The sequence below is a fragment of the Cladophialophora immunda genome (genome assembly GCF_000835495.1).
Source record: "Cladophialophora immunda strain CBS 83496 unplaced genomic scaffold supercont1.5, whole genome shotgun sequence".
Taxonomy (NCBI): Eukaryota; Fungi; Ascomycota; class Eurotiomycetes; order Chaetothyriales; family Herpotrichiellaceae; genus Cladophialophora; species Cladophialophora immunda.
Genome location: NW_015622545.1, coordinates 3,732,235 through 3,748,832, shown reverse-complemented (window position 1 = coordinate 3,748,832; position 16,598 = coordinate 3,732,235). Strand labels below are relative to the sequence as shown.

At 55.4% G+C, this 16,598-nt stretch overlaps 7 protein-coding genes across 7 annotated transcripts in view; 6 read left to right on the top strand and 1 right to left on the bottom strand.

The window, feature by feature from the left end:
• The first annotated feature begins 231 nt into the window (after window positions 1-231).
• PV07_09425 (pre-rRNA-processing protein PNO1) lies at window positions 232-1,512 on the top strand. The gene has a single exon (XM_016396684.1). It carries the CDS (start codon window positions 346-348, stop codon window positions 1,147-1,149), a length of 804 nt encoding a protein of 267 aa, XP_016246540.1. The 5' UTR covers window positions 232-345; the 3' UTR covers window positions 1,150-1,512.
• On the bottom strand, window positions 1,174-2,448 carry PV07_09424 (uncharacterized protein). The gene is made up of 2 exons (XM_016396683.1): window positions 2,245-2,448; window positions 1,174-2,192 (listed from the first exon to the last, which is right to left on the bottom strand). Exons 1-2 carry the CDS (start codon window positions 2,358-2,360, stop codon window positions 1,505-1,507), a joined length of 804 nt encoding a protein of 267 aa, XP_016246539.1. The 5' UTR covers window positions 2,361-2,448; the 3' UTR covers window positions 1,174-1,504.
• Window positions 2,449-2,596: 148 nt separating this feature from the next.
• On the top strand, window positions 2,597-4,593 carry PV07_09423 (uncharacterized protein). The gene has a single exon (XM_016396682.1). The coding sequence runs from the start codon at window positions 2,653-2,655 to the stop codon at window positions 3,418-3,420; it is 768 nt and encodes a 255-aa protein (XP_016246538.1). The 5' UTR covers window positions 2,597-2,652; the 3' UTR covers window positions 3,421-4,593.
• Window positions 4,594-4,852: 259 nt separating this feature from the next.
• Window positions 4,853-9,594, top strand: PV07_09422 (uncharacterized protein). Its single transcript, XM_016396681.1, has one exon. The coding sequence runs from the start codon at window positions 5,097-5,099 to the stop codon at window positions 9,117-9,119; it is 4,023 nt and encodes a 1,340-aa protein (XP_016246537.1). The 5' UTR covers window positions 4,853-5,096; the 3' UTR covers window positions 9,120-9,594.
• A 1,528-nt stretch (window positions 9,595-11,122) lies between these two features.
• Window positions 11,123-13,336, top strand: PV07_09421 (uncharacterized protein). Its single transcript, XM_016396680.1, has 4 exons — window positions 11,123-11,817; window positions 11,870-12,462; window positions 12,513-12,960; window positions 13,013-13,336. The coding sequence occupies exons 1-4, from the start codon at window positions 11,366-11,368 to the stop codon at window positions 13,170-13,172; spliced, it is 1,653 nt and encodes a 550-aa protein (XP_016246536.1). The 5' UTR covers window positions 11,123-11,365; the 3' UTR covers window positions 13,173-13,336.
• Window positions 13,337-13,488: 152 nt separating this feature from the next.
• Window positions 13,489-15,240, top strand: PV07_09420 (isocitrate dehydrogenase [NAD] subunit 1, mitochondrial). The gene is made up of 5 exons (XM_016396679.1): window positions 13,489-13,606; window positions 13,675-13,738; window positions 13,803-13,877; window positions 13,948-14,851; window positions 14,900-15,240. The coding sequence occupies exons 1-5, from the start codon at window positions 13,574-13,576 to the stop codon at window positions 14,985-14,987; spliced, it is 1,164 nt and encodes a 387-aa protein (XP_016246535.1). The 5' UTR covers window positions 13,489-13,573; the 3' UTR covers window positions 14,988-15,240.
• Window positions 15,241-15,538: 298 nt separating this feature from the next.
• PV07_09419 (uncharacterized protein) overlaps window positions 15,539-16,598 on the top strand; it is a 2,451-nt gene continuing 1,391 nt past the window's right edge. The window contains exon 1 of the mRNA XM_016396678.1: window positions 15,539-16,283. Within this exon, the coding sequence (XP_016246534.1) occupies window positions 16,101-16,283 (183 nt within the window). The 5' untranslated portion in view covers window positions 15,539-16,100. The remainder of the gene's footprint in view (window positions 16,284-16,598) is intronic.

Sequence of the window (16,598 nt, the reverse complement as noted above, 5' to 3'; positions counted from 1 at the left end):
ATTGACACCCAGGTCTGGAGCTTCTGCCTTTAAAGACACTCAATATTTCTAGGGGTTAGTAGTCATAAGTCATCCAAGTTGTCAGAGAGGACGACTTGTGTCGATCGTTCAGTTTGTCTATCAAAATATGCTGCGCAGCTGGTGGAGCATCGCTTCTTGAGTTGCTGCCCCCACAATTGCAAGTGAAATGCGATGCTGCGGAGAAAATTATTTCTCTGCCGAACATCAACCGCCAAACACAAAATCGCCTTGTACACTGGAACCTTCAGATTCGAGAACAGCGCAGGCGACTACAAACTTGGTACTCTCTACAGGCTAAAATAAAATCTCAGAAAGACATCGAAAATGCCTGCTCCGACGGCGCTGCAGCGCGCTCCTCCAGAGACAATCGCCGAGTCCGCAGACCAACAGCCCCACGACATTCCTCTCCCTCCCGACTCAAATGAAGAAAATATCGAAGTGGACATAATAACGGCGCCCCAACCAGAGAGCGCCGTGACGCAGGCACTGGAAGAGACGGACACAGCCATGCAAATCGACGAAGAAGGCCGACCTCGATTCGCCCCGGCCTCACAGAGCGGCTCAGAGACGACGGCGGCGCTCCGAATACAGTCGCGCAAGGTGCCGGTGCCGCCACACCGCATGTCGCCGCTGAAGCAGAGCTGGGGGAAGATCTACCCGCCGCTGGTGGAGCACCTGAAGCTGCAGGTGCGGATGAACGTCAAGGCCAAGGCGGTGGAGCTGCGGACGTCGCGGTTCACGACGGACGCGGGCGCGCTGCAGAAGGGCGAGGACTTTGTGCGGGCCTTCACGCTGGGGTTCGACGTCGACGACGCCGTCGCCCTGCTGCGCCTCGACGACCTATACATCGAGACGTTCGAGATCAAGGACGTCAAGACCCTGCAGGGCGAGCACCTGGGCCGCGCCATCGGCCGCATCGCCGGCAAGGACGGCAAGACCAAGTTCGCCATCGAAAACACCTCCAAGACCCGCGTCGTGCTCGCCGACTCGAAGATCCACATCCTCGGCGGCTTCCAGAACATCCGCATCGCCAGGGAGGCCGTCGTCAGTCTGATCCTCGGCGCCCCGCCCGGCAAGGTGTATGGGAATCTGCGGACCGTGGCGTCGCGGATGAAGGAGAGATTTTGAGCGTGGATGTTTGTTTTTGTGTCTCTTTCACTATTACCCATGGCACGGTGCATCAGAGGGCTTTTTCACGAGTGCATATGAAATGTTGCGGTGATCAATGGGAACGGGCGTTCGAGATGGATGGATGGATTCGCATGAAAACGACCGGAGGGAAATGTGGTTTGTCGTTACCACCCTGGAACCTCAGCCATATCCTTGCAATGAAACGGGAAAAGAATAGAAACCAAATGATGACGACCCCAGGTAAACTAGATTGACCCAACCCATGTGGCTTCGGGTTTCCAGCCTGACCCCATTTCGCCGAGCTATGCATACAGAAACAAAGCCCCCTAGAAGCTGAGTCTTCAGTGTGGTTCTAATCCCTCTTGAGGGGCGTGAATGTCTCCTCTATCCCGTCCCTGGTGATGACCAACATCTGCAACCCATCACCCACCTCAATATGTCGTTCCGTTGCGCTGGTAAAAGCATCCTTGACCAGCCCAACAACCACATCTTTCGGCAGACTCTCCACCGGCCTCTGCTTCAAGTCATGTCCCACACCTGACGCTGGTATGTATTGGTTCTTGTAGTTGACTTGATTGTCCAGAAAAGGCATGATCAAACTCGCCGCCGCGCCCGCAGCCCTGCACTGTTCCCGCTCGTAGCTCCCCACAGGATCGTATGAATACAACGCCCCCTTGCCATCCTCATCCAATCCCGCCAGGATCGCGTGCACATAATATGGGAAGAATCTCTTCTGGTACAAGATCGTCGAAAGGCGTTGCGCGCACGCTTTGACACTTATGGGTTTGTTGTGCTGATACTTGTACATCTTGACAATGGCATCGAGGCGTTCTTTTAGTGCGTTGCCGTCGGCCGCAAAGCCCACAACTGCAAGCACGATCCGCGAGGATTGCTCGTCGGAACCATCTTCCCCAATCCGGAACAGTTTGGGGACGAAGCGGGAGTTGATGTTGTAGCCAGAGGTAGAGCGCGTGTCGCCGGCGAGGATGGCAAAGTCTGCGCCTGTGATACCGAGTGTGGATCCGCCGTTGTCAGTGTATCTGTCTGAAGGTCAGTGAGGCTGATGGAGTTCAAGAGACAATGTGAACGAACGGATAGAAGGCATGTTGTTTGAGTCCTGAGGCTTCTTGTGCCGATGCGGCGTGGTTTGCGAACGAGTAGCCAGGTTGATCCGAGGGTATATGTTCTGAATTCATTAGAGACGCCATGGCTGCGGACAGATTTGAATGTCTGAGGGAGGATGGATAGAGGAAATGAGCTTGAGGTGCTGGATCTTTAATTCATCAACGACCTGCGTGCATGCAAATGGTTGTACGCAACTGCTCTCTCCGCCTAGTTGCACCGCCGCACCTGTGGCTGGTCACGCCAAGCAGAATCCGAACGCCACATTTGGCGGTGGCCGATCCGAACTGTGAAGAGGATCGACTCTAGGCTTCGAGTTTAGTATTCCTTTACCCATCGAGCTGTGTCTGGTCCTTTAAGCACAGCGAATACGCCAAAATGAGCGGACTTGTCAACTATGAAAGCAGCAGCGATGAAGAAAAGCAGTCCCCTCCAAAAGTCGTACCCAGTAAACCGTCCAAAGGGAAATCAGCCGACTCTACAGTTCCAGCTGATGGCCTTGACAGAAGCAGCATCAACAAAGGATTTCCAGCGGCAGAGCTAGACAAGGGGACAGGCAGGAATACAGGCGCCGACAATGGGCCAATGCTGGGTCCGACCATGCCCGCTCAAATGCAGGGCGACGATGATATTGTTCAGCCGCAAGAATCCTCAGCAGAGACCTCGCAGCAACACATGTCCGAACGTGAGACTATTCACTTGCTTACACAGGCGACGCATCCCATGACGGCCATCCCGCCTTCGCCCCCAGGTTCTCCCGATCCCGCACTGGACGCCAAATTCAAGCGCTTTTTGGAGCTCAAGGCTAAAGGAGTGCATTTCAACGAAGACCTCGCAAACAAGTCTACGTTCCGCAATCCCGGGCTGCTGGCTACGATGATGGCTCGAGCAGGAGTGGAGGGTGACGACCAGTACAGAACTTCTTTGCCACAGGAGGTCTGGAATCCTTTGGGGTTTCCACCGTTGGCATACAAGGAGGAACTGCTCCGAAGTCAGCAAGCTTTACGCGAGCAGGACTCCAACTCCAAGAAAAGCCTGTCAGCTGCGGGAAAGAGAACGATCGAGTTCACCTCAGGCGGAAAGTCTGGCACTTCCAGCAGAGAGTCGACGCCGGGAGCGGCCAACAAACGGAAACGACCTGGATGATGTGCCCTGTTCCTATCTTTTGGGAAATGGTAGAAAAAACCAAAGGGCTCGGATCAGCAAGACCCCGCGAAGGAAGTTGTCTCAAGGCAACCCCCCCAAGGCATGTACCAAGCACTGAAGGCGAATTATGCTGGTGTATACGGAGCATTTGTCATCCCCATGGACTTTGTCCAGCAGGTGTAGTCATGAGTCCCGGCGGCTCGAGGTCGTCAAGGGTTCCACGACCAATCACGCGCAGTCTGATATCAGGTGTGCTGGCAACTCAGTTGCCTCCGAGGTCATGCATGTGCTCAGCCTCCGAAGGAGGTCAGCGAGAGTAGAGACTTTCTTGAAGAATGCAGAAGACGCTCACTCCAAACCGCTGAATGGCCACCAAAGGATCTGGTCGGTGTGAAAGGAATGTTGATGATGCACATGCGATCCCTGGAAGGCGGAGGTGATTGGACTGAGGCAAAGCCTAGGGCAGGCCAATCACACGGAAGGACTTGGTGCTCTCGGGTTCCTGCAGCTGAAACGATCCGAGCGTCGGCTCGAGGTGGGAGGGGTGAGCTCTGGCGGTGGATGAGCAGAGAAAAGATGTCCTGTTTCCCCTATGATCAACCTCAACCGCCTCTTCTTTGCAATACGAGTATTCGAAGCAGGGGAAAGGAGTAACGAATTCCACGACTGGCACTTTGCTTTAGCCAGGGGCCCTGGTAACCTTCGCTTCGCTTCTCGGATTTTCAGGGTCCAGAATCTGATCGGCGCTGGGAGGTTGACCGCAAGGGAATTTGACGATACGGGGAGGGTGCAGCGTTAGACCGTTAGTTTAGACGTGGTTCTGTCAAGGAGGAGGGTCGCGTCGGCTGCGTCTCTCTAGGCTTTGGTCAGAGGTTTGGTTTCCAGAAAGCGGGCCGGGCACGTTTGTTTCAGGCTTTTCCCGCGAGTGTTTGAAACCAATTTGCGCAGATTCCTGTCCTTGCAAAATGGCTCGATACCTTGGATGGAGGAGATCAAATGTTGGTCGGTGCGAGGGCTTTAGTGTCTGTCAAATGGGTACCGAGTACAGGCCACCAAGCTCACTGTTTCCGCCAGAGAGGCCTCCATCTCTGACGGAGATATTCATTAGGCGAAGGTGGAGAGAGGGACAATCTTTCGGTGCATGATTGCGTCTTTGGTGGTGGCTCTGGCGCTGGGTTTGGCTGCGGTGCTCCCAAACGAGTGGGAACCAGTGGGAACCGGAGGCAGCCAGTGGCCGCCAGTGGGAAGATTGGCAGGCAAACGCTCCATTCTCTAACTGCTCTCCGCCTCCACGTCTTGTTCCTCGTATTGCCCATCAACCTGAAAGGCCCAGCACTCGCCCACGTTGGCCTCCCTCGCGGCCAATCGCCTGCTTCTGGGCCTGCCTCCCGGCGCTTACGGACACACCTGAAGCTTGCCCTCTCCTGCGCTCGTCACTCGTTCTTTTGTGAAGCAGCACGAGCAAATCGACACCGACTTCGACGCTGTCTCTGTTAGGCCCTTCTGCGTGCTCCGGAGCCTGTAGGAACTTTGTCAAAGTCGTCCTTGCGCCGCTTCGCACAGCTGGCCTGTCAGCGGCCTCCAAGTGTTTCTCCCCCGTCACATTTGCCAATAATGGCCCAAAGTCTAAGGAACAACCCCCCCATTCCCTATGCAGCCTGATCGAGTTGCCCGAAATGTCCCAGTCGACCAGCGACACACTTCCCCCTCAGTCTCCCCGGGATCGTTTGGCCCAAACAACCGCTGTTGTTTCAACCTCCTCGCTGGCCAGCCCTCATTCGTACATTCTAGCCTCCCGCAAACCACAAAGTCCCGCCGTGCTACAGGGCAGTTTAATCCCTCGAGACTACCTGAGCTCGTTATCCAGCTCGAGGCCGACCCCAGGGCAGCAGCGCAAGATCGAGGAGGAGGACGACGATTTGTATGGGAAGGCCCCTCTACCTAATGATTCTGGAAAGAGACTGGTCAAAAATATATCGGAGGGTGACGCTGCCCTGACACGAGAAAAGAGCAACGACAGTACTGCGCCGTCCCACGAGCAGGAGTCAAGCATATCATCACGATCCCTAAGTCAAAAGGACCAAGGGGTGACAGCCCTCTCTGAATCCCCCAAGTCGTACGCTTCCTCGACGACCAGCGTGCACCTACCGAACACCATGCCGCGGACATCATCCATCGATTCCGCTATTTCTAATATCTCAAACGCTTCGCATCCTCAAAAGCATCTCGGAGAGGTGAAGGAGCCCACCCGAGATGAGGTCCAAAATCTCATTGCCACGGCTGGCTCGGCGGAGAACCTGATTCAGCACCTCTTGAAGGACAAAGGTCACGCTGCGGCGCAAAATGCCCAACTATGGAAACTCGTCGACAAGCAGAGGGCGCTGTTGCTGGGTCTGAACAAAGACCTCGAGCGATTGACGAAAGAGAGGGACAGATACAGGAAGAAAGTCAAGGAACTGCAGGCTCAGCCCTCGACGTCGCAGGTGGACCGTCTCCGGCTGGAAGAAGGAAACTCGCCTCAATCTGACGGAGAAGCGAGCTTGAGGGCAGAGGAACAGACTGCGGGTAGAGGTATTACAGGTATCCAGATGGAGAGCTCGCCCATTGATGCTGCTATGATGCCGTCACCACTTCACTTACAACAACAGCCACCGAAGATGCAGAGCTTAGCCACGCAGCTGGCACAGCCTTCGTTTGCGCTCACCGAGGCCACTCCGCTCTCCGAGAAGCCCCCAAAATCATTCCAAGCCTCCAGGAAAGCTCCCCCCAAGCCGCTTGATCTGCGACCAGCAAAGGAGGAGTTACCACCTCACCAGGTCATCGTCCCGAACGACGTGATTATCAGTGACGAAGACGAAGAGGAGCGCCAGCCCATTCAGAGGGGTCGACGGAAAACTCGGGAAGAAGATGATCGAGATCGCGAAATTCTTGCCCTTAAAGAGCAAGAAGCGAGAAGTCGGTCCAAAAAGGAGAAGAAAGCGAAGCCCGAATCAGAACAAGCGACGGTTCTTGACCAGATGCCTCTCCCACCGCCTGTAGCTGAAGTCACTCAACCCTTGCCTTTGAGACAGGATCATCTCTCCCCTGCCTCGATAACGTCAGGCTCAGTGGGATCTTCAGCTCAGTTGTCGCTACCCTTGCGAAGTCCCGGTCTTCCGATGAGTCCTCGTCCCATGATGGGCTCTGCGCTTCCTATGTCTCCGCGTGTGCCTGGAGGTAACTTTCCTCTTTCACCTCGTGCGCCAAAAATGCCTTTACCTATGCCAACGACACCCGGCCAGCAAGCACCTAACCCCCAGGCGCTGGCACAAGCACAGGCAGCTGCTTCCGAATCTCACAAGAAGATCGGCCCTTCATCTCTGTCGAAGATGAACACCGCTCCCGGCACTGACTTGGACCGCGGTCAGATCCATGATTCTCCTCTGAGCCCGGGTGAGGTGCCAGCAGTGAGCCGTGCACTTATCGATCCAAGTTGGCCTGACCTGCTTCTTCCTCCAAATGCTTTGCCCTCGATTCAGGTGAAGGTCGCCTCTTCTCGACTGCGCCCCTCGAGAAACAGCATGCTCGGACTGAGGATGCCGGAAGAGAACGCTGTTTTCAGCTTGTCAGTCTTTGAGCGCGCTACGTCGTCTGAACTTTGGCGCGTGGAGAAAATCCCTACTTCACTACCGAATCTGGAACAGCAACTGAGATCCCGCTGTTCCGATCTACCCAAACTACCCGACCGAAAACTCTTTTCCGGTCATTCGCCTGCTGTCGTCGACGCGAGAAGAAATGCGATTAATGACTATTTTGAAGACTTGCTCGATACTCCCATGGATGAACAAGCGGCTGCGGTCATATGCCGGTTCTTGTCGACAGATGTTATGGAGCCACAACTCACCGTTGCCTCACATAACACTGAGGACGCACAAACTAGACAGGCGCCACAGTCGCATTCGGGCATTCCGACCAAATCCGGGTACTTGACCAAAAAGGGGAAGAATTTTGGAGGATGGAAGTCCCGATATTTTGTTCTGGACAGTCCTGAGTTGAGGTATTTCGAAGCACCTGGCGGTGCGCATCTCGGTACAATCAAGTTATTGAATGCCCGCATTGGGCGGCAAACGCAATCCGACCCTTCAAATGCAGAGGCCGACTCAGAAAACCAATATCGTCACGCATTTCTCATCCTCGAGCCCAAGCGCAAGGACATGAACAGCCACGTTCGGCATGTGCTTTGCGCAGAAAGCGACGCAGAGCGGGACGAGTGGGTGGAGACGTTGCTGCATTACATCGACGAGCGGCCGGTGGAGCCCAAACCGCAGTACGGAGCGGGCATCCAGTCTTCACACACCAAGGACGTGAAAGTGGCTCAAAGAATGGGACACGAGGACGCAGAGTCTAAATCGAACGGAAGTCCACAAACTCACAGTAACACGCCTTCTCCCTCGATCGCGTCTAGCCAAACTCCCGAGCTCATTCAGGAACCTGTCCCGACCTCAAAACCGTACAATATCTCAGGCCCGATGAACGGTGCTGTCATTTCGGATGCTGGAAGCTGGGGCAACAAATCCGCGAGCAACAGTGGCAGCAAAGAGCGAGAGCAGAAGAAGCGCAATCTGTTCCACTTCCGGAAACCATCGTACGAGCAACTTGCTCCTGTGCAGCCGGCTCAACCCAAGAAATCCGAACTCAACGCTCACCGGGGTGGGCACGTGAGAGCGGTGTTCGGGATGCAGCTCCAGGAGGCGGTGGAGTACTACTCACCCGTGGACGTGGAGGTGTATCTCCCGGCGGTGGTGTATCGCTGCATCGAGTTTCTCCGAGCCAAGAACGCCGCGAATGAAGAAGGTTTATTCAGACTTAGCGGGTCGAACATTGTAATTCGGCTGCTCAAAGATCGGTTCAACACGGAGGGTGATGTTGATCTGCTGGCGGAGGATGAGGACTACGATGTGCACGCCGTGGCGTCCCTGTTCAAAACGTATCTACGGGAGCTACCGTCGACGATTTTGACCCGCGAACTGCATCTTGAATTCCTGAAGGGGCTGGAATTGCCGGAGAAATCACAAAAGATTGTGACCTTCAACCTTCTGGTGCACCAACTGCCGGGCGCGAATTTCTCGCTGCTACGGACGCTTTCACAATACCTGCTGGAGGTGGTGCAGAACTCGGAGCGGAACAAGATGACCATTAAGAATGTCGGAATCGTCTTCTCTCCGACTCTCAACATCCCAGCACCCCTGTTCGCCTTATTCCTGACGGATTTTGAGGCGATCTTCGACAGGCCCAGCGATGGGGAGTCTGTTCGATCGACGGAGATCGAGCGTGGAGAGGGCGCCCTCACGCCAGAAGACATCCGATCGCCCCGGCGGCAGATGTTTACCGACTTGCCCACGCCCATGTACAACCAAGACAGTTTTGCTCACAATGCCCGGGCCACAGGCGGCATCCCAGTCAGTGCCCGACCTGAGTATCAGCAGCATGATCCCACGAACGAGCTGGGATTTGCGCCGATCCAACCGTCGTACGAGTCGAGACAATACGTGTCGTTTCCACACGAGATGCCGATGAGCGCGCCCAGATACCCGCCACCCCAGCCTCCCAACCAACATGGAGGGAGCAGTCAGTACGGAGGATCGAACAATATGATGGCTCCCGAAAATGCAGCGAGTGTCAGGGCACGACGCCGCGAGAGCTCGATGTTGTTCATGTGAACGAATATGTCTCGACTTGACGAAGTTTCGAAAGGGGGTGGAGGAGTGATGAGCACTTCTCGCCCCATTGCTGGATAGTTATTGTTGTCTTTCACTTCCCAATACCCCATTTTGCAGGCGGGTTTACTTTCGTGCGGTCTTTTTCTCTCGCGGAAAATCTTGCGTCCCAGGACGAGCATCTGAGCGAATCTAGCTGTTTTGTACTATCTCTGAAGAGCGGAAGGGGGGCGGGGACCTTCTTCTCCATCATGTCAATCACTTAATGAGAGCCTTTGAGTCGATATGAAATTTTTGGGGCATGAGCGATGGGACGGACGACAAGGATATGAGTGTGCAAGAGCGTTTAGATGATTGGGGACACAGTGAGAGATCATGATCAGTCCCGTAAGGCGGCTGCGAAGTTTGGCTCATGAGGGTGACGGATGAGCGGTCAATAGATCAATCGACCTGGGCCGTGATGGCATTTCCCTATTTCCCTTGGTTGTGTTTCCTGTCCTTTGTGCAGAACTTCATCTCTGTGGAAGACGGTCGATCAGCTGAGTGAGCGTCGACGGCCGCAGGAGGTGGCTAGTCGCATAGCCACGCCACATATAATTCTCCTTGCAGGATATGCCAGACTACGAGTACAACTCCTGGGCAGCACCTCGTAGAGTTTGGAGGAAACCCGTTCATGGCCCCTGGGATCGTCGAGCATCCCCCCATTATTGTGATTTAGGGTTGTCTCTCTTGTGCAAGGGCTTAGTCAGGCCATATTGGTCTGGGGTAGCGAAGTCAGCAATTGAATATTATAAGTCGAGCCGAACGGCGAGGAAAAGGGGCCGTCGGGAGGAGACGAGCGAGGAAGCCTGAAGGAGACACATCGGATGAGGCACCTGGTTCCACGTCGTGCACACACACCATTCGATATAGAAAGTGTTGTACCGGTGTTGAGTGGATGGCTGGCTGGCCACATGCATTTTTTGTCAACATATTGACTCGTAAAGTCAACATCCTTTTATTCGTGCTGCTATTAGTACGGAGTACTGTCCTCTTGTCCATCAATAATAATGGTACTCCGTACTGCAATAAGACTGACCAACCCCCCTGCCTCTCGACTCCCTCGTGATCCATCCCCTGAAAATCAATCCGCTCTCCGCCAGCCTCACCAGCCTTATGCATTAACGCCCGGCCCCCTAGGACTCCGTTGCAGCCTCCCATTGGCCGGTGCCGCTGGGGTCGGCGGTCCGACTCCACCGGGCGGCCGGCGCTAGTCAAAATATAGTACTTTGTGGATGCCGGGGTCCGTGGCCTCCACCCAGTCAGCCGCCTCCTTTAGCCTCCTCTCCTCTTGGGCTGCACCTCGCTCGTCTCGCTTTTACGAGTAGCAGGCCTCCAGCAAGCCTCCAGCAAGCCTCGAACCAGGACAAGGGGATACTGGTTCAGGTAGCTGTCTTTGTCGCTCCTCGACCAAAAACAAAATAATCTTTTTCGCAAACCTCCTAGCTTTGGGCTTGAATTCTCCGTCAAATCACACCTCGCCGTCTCAGCCACTCTGACCTTTTGAAACTCATGGCTGACTGTCGGATGGTGGCAGTTGTGACTCCCATTGAGCGGTCTGTCCGACTCACTGAGCCCGGGCGCAAGGGACACGAGACTGGACCTGCAGTCCAGCGCATCCGGACGGAGTCTCAACTACCCAATGCAAGTTCTCGTGGGCTCTGGCTCCCTTTTCGAACACGCCGATCCCAAGACTTGTCAAACAGGTGTCAAGACCAAGAATGCGGTTAGTCGGATCACCCTTTCTTCATGGGGTGCAGCTCCTAGACCCAACTGACGATGACTACTCGTACGTGCTGGTTCCACCTATCGTAAGCGAATCTACCGGTAGCCTCGCCAGGGGGGCCCTCTGTTATACTTCGATTGCATGGCACGTCGCGCTACGGAAGTATCGAGCAGACACTCCAAAGCCAATGGCTCTGTGATTGACAGCTCACTACTAAAAAGAGTAGTCAAGCCCCTCCCCTGCTGGCTGCTGGCTGCTGGCTGCTGGCCTTGCTGGGGTCCTGGTCGTTGTTTACTCAACTGCAGCGAACAAAGTGACACGAGGGACAGAAATTTATTTGAATGCACGCGAGCCCCTGCCCTCCATCTCCTTCACTCAGGTCTGGTCCTTCCATCTTCACTTGTCCCTTCCTCACCACCGCCTCTGTCGCCTAGTCTTCCTTCGTTCCCCTCCCTTACCCTTCTCACACCACCGCAGTCTAGTCATGGCGGACGAGCCAACTTCACCCAAGGACGTGCCTCAGGCGACGGCCACCGAGGCCCCCGTCGTTGACACCTCGACACCGCCTTCCATCTCTAGTGGAGAGAACAACAACGAGAAGGCTGCGACTCACACGGCCACCGCCCTCGACCTCGACCGTGTCGGTGAGACCGATGGCTACTTGCTCGACGAAGCCAAGATTCGCGAGAAGCTGGGTCTTGCGCCCGACGTCCCCCTCAAGAAGTCGAGCGACGGCAAGGTCCTGATTCCCCAGCCCACCGAGGATCCAGAAGACCCGTTGAACTGGTCCAGCTGGAAAAAGGCAGCCATCTTGGTGGTGATTGCGGTCAACGCTGCGACTTCGGACTACTCTGCCGCCACCGGCGCAAGTGCGCTGATTCCCCAAGCGACACAATGGCGCATTAATCCGAATGAGGTCAACCATGCCACGGCCGGGTAGGTCTCGATGCCACTGCTCAACACATGCCTTGCGCTAACATGTCAAAAGGAACACGTTCATGCTGGGTGTCGGCGGTATCCTGACCGTCTGGCTCTCGGCCTGGATTGGTCGCCTTCCCGTCCTCTTCTGGTTTGGCTGTCTTTCCGCCGGCACAGCTGCGTGGTCCGCCGCCGCGAAATCCTTCGAATCATACATGGCGTCCCGCATTTTGAACGGCATGTTCGCTGTTGCCGGTGCAGGTGGCGGTCTCATGTGGATCAAGGATGTCTGGTTCTTCCACCAGCACGCGAGAAAGATCAACATCTGGAGTACCGCCATCATTCTCTCCCCTTTCCTGGGTCCGCAGTTCATGGCCGCCATTCTCAGTGTGAGCACGTGGAGAACAGGAATGTGGCTGAACTTTGGCATCATCACGCTGGGACTGGCCTTGACTGTTACTCTCGGCGACGAGACATTCTATCCCAGACATCTGATGCCAGATCGAGTTCCAAGACGCAAGAACCGTCTTCTCCGAGTTGTCGGTGTTGAGCAGTACAAGACCAAGTACACGACCAACACTTTCCTCGAAGCCGGAAGCCGCTTGGGATACACCGTTCTCAAGTTGCCGGTGTTTTTGACTTGCCTCTTCTACTTCTTCGACTGTAAGTGGGCTGACCTCGAGTGGCTGCAAACCCAGGCTAACCCCATACAGTCCCCTGGACCATTGGAAACAATACAACCATCTCGGTTTTCATCATTCCTGCGTATAACTTTGACTTCCGCAACCTTGCAGCCATCTACACCGCACCCGTCGTTGGCGCCATCCTGGGACTGGTCATCGGTCACTTCATGTTCGACTTCATTGCCAGAATGTGGGCGAAACGCCACAACGGAATCATCGCACCCGAAAACAGACTGGTCATCTTGTGGCTTGTTCTGCCGTTCAAGCTCATCGGGTACAACCTGATCGGCACCACCCTGCATCATGCTCCCACATGGTCTTACTGGGTTCTCGCCGTGGGGTGGGGAATGCACAACTTCGCCACGATTGTCACCACTTCAGCGGTGGGTGCGTACTTGCTTGACGCCTACCCTGAGGCTGCTGGGGAGTGTGCAGCCCTGCTCAACTTTGCCAGAACACTGGGTGGATTCATCATCGGGTATGTTTCGGTTGTGTCTCACTTTTCTCCCAGGCTAATATTGTCAATCCAGGTACATCCAGATCAACTGGGCCACCAAGGCGGGCACGCAGACGGAATATGGCATTCAGAGCGGCATCATGGGAGCCGCATTCTTCGTGGTCGTCTTCTTGCAATTCTTTGGGGCGAAGTTGAGGCACGCCCAAGGCCCGTTGAACTTCAAGACTTACTAGGTTCGGCGGACGCGGACCTGGCGAGGCCGTGAGAGGGACAACGGTATTTCAGCAGACATTGGAAAGAGGAAGGATAGCAGACACATGCGTTTAGCCTTGTAGTAGTGGTGATTTCGGATCCAGCAACAGATTTACTGAATGCATTCCCACTTTGAGTATCTGAGAGAAAATGCCTCGCAGCCTCGCTTAATCACCCGGCGAGCCCGGATTGGCCCGTCGACGTCATTCTGATTTGCTGCCCGCAGGCCCCGCGGTGATTGGCCAGGAGCTTCAACTGCCCTTTGCATCAGAAACAAAAGCTCCTCCACCTGCGATAAGTTTTCTCTGCTTTGCTTTTCGCGCACCACGACCAGGACCGACCTCGAACCCAAAGTCCAGTCGTTGTATGACGCTCCGCTGCAATGTCGCTGGCCAGGTCGACTCGTAGCGCTCAGGTGAGAATCCCCCCCAGCTACCCCGAGTGCCAGAGATCTAATCAGGCATTTTTGCTTCCTTTCCGCAGGCGCTGTTCCGTGCTTCTCAGCGGGCAACCAGACCACAAGCTACCTCGCCCTTCCTCGCAAGATGTGAGCATATCTCTCGACCGTGATCCTCCGCACTCGAAGCTAATGTACTTGTTCCCTGCTGCAGCCTACGCAACCGTTGAGTCCGACATCTTCAAGCCGACAAAATATGGTGGGAAATACACCGTGACATTGATCCCTGGTACGATATGGCCCTCGAGCTCCGCGGCGTGCGAATAGTGTTGGTGCTCACTCGTGGAAACCCGTGACAGGTGACGGTATCGGTGCCGAAGTTGCCGAAGCCGTCAAGACGATCTTCAAGGCCGACAACGTCCCCATTGAGTGGGAGCAGGTTGACGTCTCGGGCGTCGACTCGGGAGACAAGCACTCGGAAGAGCTCTTCAAGGAATCAATAGCGTCGTTGAGACGGAACAAGCTCGGACTGAAAGGTATCCTGCACACCCCTATCGAGAGATCGGGCCACCAGTCCTTCAACGTGGCGCTGCGACAAGAACTCGACATCTACGCCTCGGTGGTTTTGGTCAAGAACATCCCCGGTCTGGTGACCAGGCACAAGAACGTCGATCTGTGCATCGTGCGTGAGAACACCGAGGGCGAGTACTCTGGGCTGGAGCACCAGTCGGTGCAGGGCGTGGTCGAGTCGTTGAAGATTATCACGCGGGCCAAGTCGGAACGGATCGCCAAGTTTGCCTTTTCCTTTGCGCTGGCCAACAACAGGAAGAAGGTGACCTGTATCCACAAGGCGAACATCATGAAACTGGCCGATGGCTTGTTCCGAAACACGGTCAAGAAGATTGGGGAGGACTATCCCAGCTTGGAGGTGAACGACATGATTGTCGACAACGCTTCTATGCAGGCCGTGTCGCGACCTCAACAGTTCGACGTGATGGTCATGCCCAATCTGTACGGAGGTATCCTTACGAACATCGCCGCGGCGCTTGTGGGCGGGCCTGGCGTGGTGCCTGGTTGCAACATGGGCCGGGAAGTGGCGGTCTTTGAGCCTGGGTGCCGACACGTTGGTCTCGATATCCAGGGCAAAGACCAAGCGAACCCCACAGCCCTTCTGCTCTCGGGTACCATGCTGCTCAGGCACTTGGGTCTTGACGAGCATGCCAACCGCATCTCACGGGCGGTGTACGACGTGATTGCGGATGGGTAAGTTCATGACTTGTGAGACGGCGACTCTGACTGACTGGTTCACAGCAAGGTGCGCACACGAGACATGGGCGGTGACGCTACGACGCATGAGTTTGTCAGGACGATTCTGGACAAGATGGAAGCCGAACTGTAAGATGTGATTCTCGGGATGGAGCAGCGAGGGTGGTGGTTCTGAACACGCCGACGGAGACTGGTTGACGGGTGCAATTGCATTGCTTTTTACTTGACACTGGTAGCCCAGCATTGACGTTAGAAATGGATTCGTGATTCCTGTCCTGCCCTCGTTACAAGATACTCGTTTCTTCTCCCCAACCGGGATCTTGTAGTAGCGGCGGCAGGAGGATTGGTATTAATGTCCTGTCCTACCGTACCTATGCTCTTCCCATGCCCAATAGACGTGCCAATACGTACGACACAACATACCAATCGGGCCGAGCAGTCCATTTCTCGCGTTTGGCCTCGTTAAGCTCGGCAAGTTCCTAGGCAGCGTGGCATGCGGCGCGCAGACCTCGGCCCAGAGCCCCCTTCGCGCCCTCGTGAGCGTGGTGTTTGTCAAATACCAACGCCTCCCCCCCCCCCCCCCCCCCCCCCCCCCCCACCACCAACGCTCCTCCGCCTGGGAGGGACCATGTCAGTGTTTACAAGTCAACACCTGCGTCTTACATACCACCTGCAACCCGCAGGGGACGAACGACACGGTTAACGAGGCGAGGCACAGCGGTCAAGAATAATCCTTGCGAGACCCCCTCTCTCCCTTTCCTGGGTCCTGTGCTGTGGTGGCTTCAGGTATTTAGTCGTGGGGTTGTGTCGTATGTCCCCCAAGTTACCTAGGTAAGGGTATTCTTACTTGTTTACTTACTTACATACATCCTTACTGCACCTCGTACATACATTAAGCACCGAGGAGAGTCTTTATTCCTTTTTGGTCCTTGAGGTCTCGGATTCCTTCGACTGCGCTCGCGGCTCTGTCACTCAGACACGACACCACCTCGAAACCGTCGCCGGTGAGAGAGAGCGATACACATCACTACAAAGCTACTATCGTTAGTGAGCTAGCTAGCTAGCTATCCGGACAGTGAGACGGACACCGAGTACTCGCCTCATCCCTCTCGACGTCGAGGCATTGACCACCGACCTCTTCGATCGACCGTCTCCCGAGAGTAGCCCATCCGACCGCAACCTCCAGACCTCCGTCTCTACCTCCACCACATATCACACAAACGCACACCACACCACACCGCCCAACATGTCGTCCTCGTCAGTCCCCGCGCTCAACACGCCCCTCACCAAGCTCCTGGGAATCAAGTACCCGATCATGCTGGCCGGCATGGCGCGCACCTCGGGCGGTCCGCTGGCCGCGGCGGTGTCCAACGCCGGCGGCATCGGCACGATCGGCGGGCTGGGGTACACGCCCAAGCAGTTGCAGGAGGTACGTTTACGTTTGTTTGGTTCTTGTCGCTCGTGACTTTGGCCTTGTGTTGTTGTGCTATACAGTATGAGAAAGGGGAGTGTGGAGTGTGGACTACGGCGTGTGACGTACGAGGTGTGAAGGATGAAGAAGAATGAGTATATGGAGTATGGAGAGGGGAGAAGAGAGTGAGCCTGGAGGACATGGATGGACACAAAGACTTTCCTGCTCTACTCTGCTCTGCTCTGCCCTGCTCTGCCCTGCTCTGCTCTACTCTGCTCTGCTCTGCCCTGCTCTGCCCTGCTCTGCCCTGCTCTGCCCTGCTCTGCCCTGCTC